General features: G+C 35.9%; 1 protein-coding gene across 1 annotated transcript; it reads right to left on the bottom strand.

The window, feature by feature from the left end:
* Positions 1-1,764: 1,764 nt before the first annotated feature.
* Positions 1,765-2,379, bottom strand: LOC126022242 (U6 snRNA-associated Sm-like protein LSm3). Its single transcript, XM_049783100.1, has one exon. It carries the CDS (start codon positions 2,360-2,362, stop codon positions 2,054-2,056), a length of 309 nt encoding a protein of 102 aa, XP_049639057.1. The 5' UTR covers positions 2,363-2,379; the 3' UTR covers positions 1,765-2,053.
* Between the last annotated feature and the right edge of the window lie 7,011 nt (positions 2,380-9,390).

Below are 9,390 nucleotides of genomic sequence, written 5' to 3'. Positions count from 1 at the left end.
GTTTTTTTTTTTGTTGTTTTTTTGGGTCACACCCTGCGGTGCTCAGGGGTTACTCCTGGCTGTCTGCTCAGAAATAGCTCCTGGCAGGTACAGGGGACCATGTGGGACACTGGGATTCAAACCAATCACCTTTGGTCCTAGATCGGCTGCTTGCAAGGCAAACACCGCTGAGCTATCTCTCCGGGCCCACTTTTAGACCTTTTTATTTTAGCATCAGAGCTTCTAAATTCTCTAGTACAGGCCATGTGGTGAAAGTAAAAATGCTCACAACATGAGTAGAACAATTGGAGGGAATATGAACAAGGAGAGCAAAAATATGACAGAGTATGAGAAAACATGGATTTATTGACTTTATGTAAATAAAGTCTAAGATCCCAATGGAAAGTCTTTTTTTATGCTCAAGCCAGGAGATGCAATGGAGATCCAAATTTTGAACACACTCTTTGCTTATTTGACTTAGATATCAGTGAGAAAAATCCTCTAATACCAATTTCTATGGAGAACTACATCCAATAGAACACATTCCAGCCAGGGACATTTTTTTTTTTTGAATTGCTCATATAGTTCTATGAAAACAATTCCACAGGGCAATGGTACTAGAATACAGATTGAGGTGAATTCAATGTTGTTTTTGTTGAAGACAAAGATAAAGTAGCATGCCAATAAAATGTCAATGAAGAAATTATGAAAAGTTTATAGGACAAAAATGATTGAATTAATTTTCTTTTAGAAAGGGGCTGGATTCAAGTGAATGTATAGATTTACAAGTAGTTATCAGGAAAATATTTTTAGCAAATATATTTAGCTAAAGGAGATTTAGCTAATTGGGACCCACCATATCTCAGATGAAATTATAGTAAGTAAAATAAATAGTTATTTAGGAGATTAGATCATGGTAGATATATTGTAACTGACTGGAAGCTATATTTTCTAATCTTTAACTGAATAGTTTGAAAAGTTATCCTCATTAAAAATATCATTTTCTTCCCTAACTAGGTTTCCATTCTATTCCAAATTGAAATTTAGCCTTAATCCCCAAAAGCTAAGAATTTGAAAAGACTTAGTTTATTTATTTATTTATTTATTTATTTATTTATTTATTTATTTATTTATTTATTTATTTATTTTTGGGCCACACCTGGTGACACTCAGGGGTTACTCCTGGAGCTCAGAAATCGCTCCTAGCTTGTGGGACCATATGGGACCAGGGGATGAAACCACGGTCCCTCCTATTCTAGCACGAGCAAGGTAGGGACGCCTTACGCCTTGTGCTATGGCTCTGGTCCAGAATTTGAAAAGACTTAGAAAGAGAATCGGAGGATCTTGGGCACTTTGGTGATGGTAGGGTACAGTAACTTTGTACATCAATGCCATAATGTTAATGCTATTGAAACCACGTTTTCTAAGCTTTAATAAAAATAATCAATAAAATTAATTTTTAAAGAGATGACTTGTAAACTGGATTACTGTTGGATACATTTTAAAGATTAATGAACAAGAGGGAAGTTCTTTAATTACATAAATGTTATATGACAAAATTAGCACTTTGTGATCAGTTTAACACCTACTGGTAAATGTGCTAAAATTATATATATATATATATATATATATATATATATATATATATATATATATAATTGCATGATCAAAAAGTCTCCCTATTTTGAAGGAAAGTGAGAAAATAATTCATGAACTAAAACCAATTTATTGCTTCATATATACTATTAAGTTTATTTTGAAAAATAAACTAGGGAAATGTCACTATTATCTTTTTTTTTTTTTTTTGTAAAAAGGGAACATCTTTAATTTAAGAAAAAGAAATAAAAAATGAAAAAGGAACTGGAGCATATCAACTCCTGAAAACAGAATTTCTCATCTTGGTGAGCACAATTATTGCTAGGGCTTGGAGAAAAATTAAAATGCCATTTAGCTTAAGAATTTAAAGGACAAAAGCAGCCGTGGCCATTTCTTCATATGAAAATTCACACCATTTTCTCTTTTGCATATCTTCTACATCTTTGGAGGCAACCAACCGTACATGGAACACACGGTCTCAGCCAACTCTCAACAGAGGAGCCACGAGAACCACACCATCTCCCTGGACAAAGAGCATCGGGATGTTCCGTTTCGTTGATTTATAGATCTCTTCATACGTTTCTTCATCAATTTCTAAAGTAGTCACAGTTTCTTCCACATCTCCCAAAATCATATTCAAATGTTGATCATATGCATGCAGTCTGCCTCGAAGCTCTCGATCGTTTCTCATTTTCACATAAATCCTCTCGTCTAGGCTGAGCCTAATAAGATCCAAGGGTTCTTCCACAGTATTGGTAGTTTGTTGCTGGTCCACGTCGTCCGCCATGTTTCAAATCCTTGCGCCCTTTTGTCACTATTATCTTTTTCATGAGAGTATGCTAAGGGGAAGACAATGAGTAAAATAATCCTAAATAGATCATAGCACAAAAACATTTAAAAATGTATTTCTGAACCAAGAAGTTAGAATATTATATAAATTAAATCAATATTAATAATTTAATAAGGGATGTTAGTTTTGTTTTGAAGTTCTACAAGTAGAAGTCATACATCTCTGCCCTAATAACAGTTACCTAATATGTTAATCATTGTTAAGCCTCCATTTTTCTTTCTTTCTTTCTTTCTTTCTTTCATTTTCTTTCTTTCTTTTCTTTTCTTTCTCTTTCCTTCTTTCTTTTCTTTCTTTCTTTCTTTTCTTTCTTTCTTTCTTTCTTCTTCTTCTTTCTTCTTTCTTTCTTTCTTTCTTTCTTTCTTTCTTTCTTTCTTCTTCTTTCTTTCTTTCTCTTTCTTTCTTCTTTCTTTCTTTTCTTCTTTCTTTCTTTCTTTCTTCTTTCTTTCTTTCTTTCTCTTTTTCTTTCTCTTTCTTTCTTTCTCTTCTCTCTCTCTTTCTTTCTTCTCTCTCTCTCTCTTTCTTTCTTTCTTTCTTTCTTTCTTTCTCTCTCTTTCTCTTTCTTTCTGTCTTTCTCTCTTTCTCTTCTTTTTCTTTTCTCTCTTCTTTCTTTTTCTTTTTCTTTCTTTCTTTCTTTCTTTCTTTCTTTCTTTCTTTCTTTCTTTCTTTTCTTTCTTTCTTCTTTCTTCTCTTTTTTCTTTCTTTCTTTCTTCTTTCTTTCTTTCTTTTTTTTTTCTCTTTCTTTCTTTCTTTCTTCTTTCTTTCTTTCTTTCTTTCTTTCTTCTTTCTTTCTTTCTTTCTTTCTTCTTTCTTTCTTTCTTTCTTCTTTTTCTTTTCTTTCTTTCTTTCTTTCTTTCTTTCTTTCTTCTTTCTTTCTTTCTTTCTTTTTCTTCTTTCTTTCTTTCTTTCTTTCTTTCTTTCTTTCTCTCTCTCTCTCCTCCCTCCCTCCCTCCCTCCCTCCTTTCTTTCTTTCTTTCTTTCTTTCTTTCTTTCTTTCTTTCTTTCTTTCTTTCTTTCTTTCTTTCTTTCTCTTTCTTTCTTTTCTCTTTCTTTCTTTCTTTCTTTCTTTCTTCTTTCATCTTTCTTTCTTTCTTTCTTTCTTTCTTTTCTCTTTCTTTCTTTCTTTCTTCTTTCTTTTTTCTTTCTTTCTTTCTTTCTTTCTTTCTTTCTTTCTTTCTTCTTTCTTTCTTTCTTTCTTTCTTTCTTTTCTTTCTTCTTTCTTCTTTCTTTCTTTCTTTCTTTCTCTCTCTCTCTCTCTCTCTCTCTCCTCCCTCCTCCCTCCCTCTCCCCTCCCTCCCTCCCTCCCCCCTCCTTCCTTCCTTCCTTCCTTCCTACCTTCCTTCCTTCCTTCCTTCCTTCCTTCCTTCCTTCCTTCCTTCCTTCCTTCCTTCCTTCCTTCCTTCCTTCCTTCCTTCCTTTCGTCACACCCGGCAGCCCTCAGGGGTTACTCCTGGCTCCATGCTCAGAAATCGCTCCTGGCAGGCTCGGGGGACCATATGGGATGCCAGGATTCTAACCAATGATCTTCTGCATGAAAGGCAAATGCTTAACCTCCATGCTATCTCTCTGGCTTCAAGCCTCCATTGTTCTACAAAATATAGGTAACACCTACTTTCTATTGTTTGTATAGATTACAAGTAATACAAAAAATATATATTCTCAAGCACCTGAGTTAAATGAAGTGAGTTACTGTTCTTTTTATTTTGTACTTATTACTAGTAAGCCTGTTTTCATGTTAACCAATAAAATTCTTTGATGAAGTGTTCCTTTGTTATGGAACAATAAGATATGTTGTGATGTTTATCTTTTCTGAAATTATGAACTTAAAAGAAAGTCCTATTATGATCATATCTGAGTGAGCAAAGACTTAGTGCTCCCTATAATCTGAAAAATATACTTTCAGTGCTTCAGAAAATTATTTCTATTTCTTTACTTGTAAAATATGTAAGTGATAAGGTAAGTAAAACTGTCAGGGGCATGTTGTACAATCAATGGAAATGACATATTTAAAAGTACTTGGAAATATAATGCATCCAGAACTCCCCAGATGGGCAATGGTTCTCTAATATCCTTTAATTACCCTTGGGAGTTACAATCGTTCTTGTGTATAAATAGTATATATGAGTTTCCTAGCAGTGGAATACTACTAAAAATCAGGACCTCCAGTTGGTTATGCCAAGATACTCTAGATACTTGCTTTGTGTGAAAGGCTGTTATCTTTTGGATTTCCTAGTAGATATCATTAACTGATCTCTAGTGTGATCTATGGTATGTCTAGGTGATGGCTGCTGTTGACAAGCTCTCTGCTGTTGAATAGTTCTCTGGCCACAGTAGAGTCAGTTAGTTTTCTCCCTCCCTTTTTCTCCTCCCCCATTATTCACTTCACACTATCTGGGAAAGACATACTGTTGAGAATGTCATGCACAGTGTGTGGTAGTTGGTGTCTTTGAGTTGGGGGAGATCAGGGATAAATGTGAGTCTAGTTGGAGGGCAGGAAGAGGATGAGCTAGTAGTGCCAAGGGCAGTTGAGAATGTGGAGTCAGATGTGAGATATTACTGTAGTGGAATTTTCAACCACTGGAGAACTAGAGAGTTCCCTGAGCTGACTGAGGAGGTTTGGGATAAGAAGCCCAGAGTGGGTGCAGAGTTACCCATAGCTATCTTCTGAGAGCCCATTGAAAGCTGTTTGTTTTTATTTATGCTTCATTTCCTCCCCTTTATAGTCATTTTTTTTCTGTTTTTCAAGCCACACCATTCCTGGAAAACTTGTGTCTAAACTCTCATCTCCTCTTCTTCCATGAATCCACTTCTTTTGGGTTTCTGTAAAATAAAAATAATGAGGCCCGCATATTGTATTTGCAGCAATCATGCATGAATTTCATCTTCTTTAAATCTAGTACTTAGTTCTCAGTCCTTATTCTACCTAAAAAACCAATAGCATTTGATGGTTGATCTCTCTCACATTCAACACTTGTTTTATTTCTTGGCTTTCAGGATATTTTCCTGGTTTTCCTTCTCTCCCAAGGTCTGCTCCTTCTCTTTTCTTGTTAATTTTTCCAGATTCCTCCAATTTTAACCTAATCACAAGCCAGGTGTTTCTAAATGAGTAATAGAGATTTATGTTTCTCATCCAGAAGGAATGGAATCTAAGTGCAAAGAAAAAGAGCGTTGTTAAGGCCAACAATATTTGGGGGAGGTAAGTGAATTCTGTCAGGGAAAACACTTTAAAAGAATTACTTGGTTTCTTTTTCTTTTCCCCTCTCTCTCCACCCAGGGAAAAATGAAGCTGCCTATTAGAACCAGGTGTTCTTTACAGCTAAGTGATAGCATGGTGAGAGAGTCGAAACTCAGTCAAGTTGTCACAAAGTAATAAAAGTTTATGCTGGTTTTGTTAACATCAGTAAATTTAAGTCTGCACAAAAAAAAAAAATAAAACAAAGAAAGGAAAAATATGGTGTCTATGTCTATCTAATATTGTTGTCAAATCTCTCGTGTCCACAGATACTTGGCAACTGGTTAGTCTGAAAGGGTCCCAGGCTTACTCCACCTTGTTCTTACAGTTGCTAATATAAATCAATTAGAGGCTGACACAACAATTGGCTGCCTGACAAATGTTCCATAATAATGCAACTCAAGAGAATGTGGAATTTCTGAGGTTGTGGCTATAACACTTTCAATATAGCTGTAAATTCCAGGCCATGTCAGCACAGGTGGAAAGCTGAGTCGTAAATAAAATGTTTCCCCAATTTCTAAAGAGCCCCCTAGATGATTGACCAAAGCAAGTAGAGATTTAATTCAACCACTTAAACTTTCAAGGAGTAAAAAACCAGACTTTCATCGAATTGAGAGAGAGAGAGAGAGAGAGGAGAGAGAGAGAGAGAGAGAGAGAGAGAGGAGAGAGAGAGAGAGAGAGAAAGAGAGAGAGAGAGAGAGAGAGAGAGAGAGAGAGAGAGAGAGAGAGAGAGAGAGAGAGAGAGAGAGAAATGGCAGCCATGTATGAAAATGAGCAAAGGCTGCTCCAGCTGAAGCAATTAGGGTTCTCATTATATGGAAAATAGTTAAAGAAAAAACCATGGCTAGACATGTGCTCAGTTCTTTGGGAATAATTAACAGAGGTACACCACTTTTCCATGTTCCATGAACCATGGCCTACCCTGCATATGGTGAATTGGAATTTCCACTGTATTTTAATAGCTAATGATAGAAGCACTCATAATTCATAGGCTTCTACCAGATTCCGCTTCTATTTTGTAAAGCCTTGTAAACTAAAGCCAAGGACCTTCTTGATTAGGGGACTAAGGGGGAACTCTCAGAATCTCCCTAAGGTTGGTACTGCTTTTAGTATTCTCCATAGCCTTAGCGTAACTGTAGACTCACCAATATTCTATTGAAACATGCAGAATCAAATACATGCCCTAAAATGCATTTTGACACATAGAAACTAGCTATGATTAGCAAACTTAGTTAAGACCTAAAATTTCAATTCATCCCCAAAGTTACTTTTTAAATATTTGCCGTTTCTTTCTTCTCAGATTTTCTCTTAATGCTGTTGTTTTATTTATGGGAAATGTAAAAACCTAGAGTTAACCCCACTAGTTTGATTGCTGTATTCCTTATTTTCACTGAGATGTCTAAGTAGAAATAACTCATCGTCAAAATAGTATTTTTATGGTCTATTACTTTACATTTTATCTAGTTACTCCTTCAATGTTATTATCTACATATGTGCATATATGTATGTTTGTGTAATTCTTAGTATGTTCTTAGGATACTTCTGCTGAAGGTAATATACCATAAATAAATCATTACATTCCCCTTTTATGTAATAAGTTATATTAGAAGAGCTAAATATAATATGGTAAATATCTTCAAATGATGATACTTTTCATATTTGTGAACTATATCTCTTTTTCTATTATAGAACTATTTTTGACTTTTATTGGAAACATCAATATTTCTCAGTGTTTGTTTTTCAAAAGTATTTATAGTTCCAGGGCCAGAGCAGTGGCATAAGCAGTAAGGTGTCTGCCTTGAACGTGCTAGCCTAGGACAAACTGTGGTTCGATCTTCCAGCATCCCATATGGTCCCCCAAGCAAAAAGTGATTTCTGAGCACAAAGCCAAGAGTAAGCCCTGAGCTCTACTGAATATGACCCAACCCCCCCCAAAAGGTATTTATAGTTCCTAACTGTTGACTTGCACTTCAACAACTAAATTTTGTTTTGTTTTGTTTTTTGGGTCACGTCAGTAGTGCTCAGGGAATACTCCTGGTTCTGTGTTCAGAAATCATCACTTCTGTCAGGCTTGGGGGACTATATGAGATACCGGGGATGGAACCTGGGTCTGTCCTGGGTCATTAGCATGCAAGGCAAAGACCCTACAGCTGTGCTATTGCTCCAGCCCAACAACTAAATATATCTTATTAAAAAATTATTATCAGGGCCGGACAGATAGCATGGAGGTAAGGCATTTGCCTTGCCTGCAGAAAAATGGTGGTTCAAATCCCAGCATCCCATATGGTTCCCCAAGCCTGCCAGGCAGGATTTCTGAAAGTGGGACCAGGAATAATCCCTGAGCACTGCTGGGTGTGACCCAAAAACCAAAAAAAAAAAAAAATTATTATCAGTTTTGTTATACAACCAAACCCCTGCTTAATCAAAGTAATTAGAAATAATTATCTTCTTATTAATATATTTCAATTAATTTTCCATATCTTTATTATATTATAGCTATTATCTGTATAGCCCTATTATATATAGACCTAGGAAATAAATCTTACCTATATCTACAAGCTAATTGCTATACTTTGTTATTTGTATATATTAAGCAATATAAATAAATGTTTTAATTTATTTGTTCATTTTAATTTTATTTGGAAGCTGCATTCAGAGAGGCTCAGGGCTTACTTTTGGCTCTGTGTTCAGGGATCACTTCCTCCAGGTGTCAAAAACATTGTACAGTGCTGGGGATCAAACCAGGGTCTGCTGTGTGCAAAACAAACCCCTTTACATTTGTAATAGCTTCCTAACGTTGTTTTTCCTCCTTTAAATTGCTGGACTATGTATTACAGAAGATTTTTTTTTTGGTTTTTGGGCCACACGCGGCAGTGCTCAGGGGTTACTCCTGGCTGTCTGCTCAGAAATAGCTCCTGGCAGGCACGGGGGACCATATGGGACACCGGGATTTGAACCAACCACCTTTGGTCCTAGATCGGCTGCTTGTAAGGCAAATGCCACTGTGCTATCTCTCCGGGCCCAGAAGAAATTTTTAATCATGAAAACAGTCTTGCTGTTTGCTTGGTAATTTGAGAGCTAGAAAGGTAGTCTAGAGAAAAAAGTGCTCCCACCATTCTGCTTGACCCAGGATGGCCAACCTGGTTAATACCTGGTTTGGGTCAGGACTGATAAAGTTAACTGCAAAAACCTTAGCCCTACACGGCACAGACCCTCCTACCGGCACCCATTAGGCAACTATGAAGCTGTGTTTGATGCCTACTTAATGTGCACAGTGGAAATAAGTCTCCACCATATGGTTTTTTATTCTTGGAGACAAATTGTTCTTTTTAGGAAAGGAAAGTCAGTTTTAATATCAACACAGGAGTTTCAGGTCTTTTGCCTTCCTTTGCAGAAAAAATTTCAGGAGAAGATGAAATAGTGATGCAAGATAGTATTCAATGAAATAAATTTACTTACAAAGATATAGAAAAAAAAGAGAAAACACAGGTTTGAAAGAGCAATCTTTTTTTAATTAATTTTTTATTTTTAATTATGAGAACAAAGATGCAAAGAAAGAGGACAAGGTAAAGTTACAGTGGAAGGCCAATCACCCATAAACAGAATTCTCAGTCCTATTGCTGATATCTTAACTTTGAACTTCCAGCCAAAGAAAATTAAGAAAAATAAAACAGAACCAATGTACAATTGCTTTGTCCCTCAAGTCCCCAGATTGTAGTACATAATATTTCTTAGC

The sequence above is a fragment of the Suncus etruscus genome, chromosome 11, assembly GCF_024139225.1.
Source record: "Suncus etruscus isolate mSunEtr1 chromosome 11, mSunEtr1.pri.cur, whole genome shotgun sequence".
Taxonomy (NCBI): Eukaryota; Metazoa; Chordata; class Mammalia; order Eulipotyphla; family Soricidae; genus Suncus; species Suncus etruscus.
Note: the sequence above shows the minus strand (reverse complement) of the source record. Positions and strands in the feature narration are given on the sequence as shown.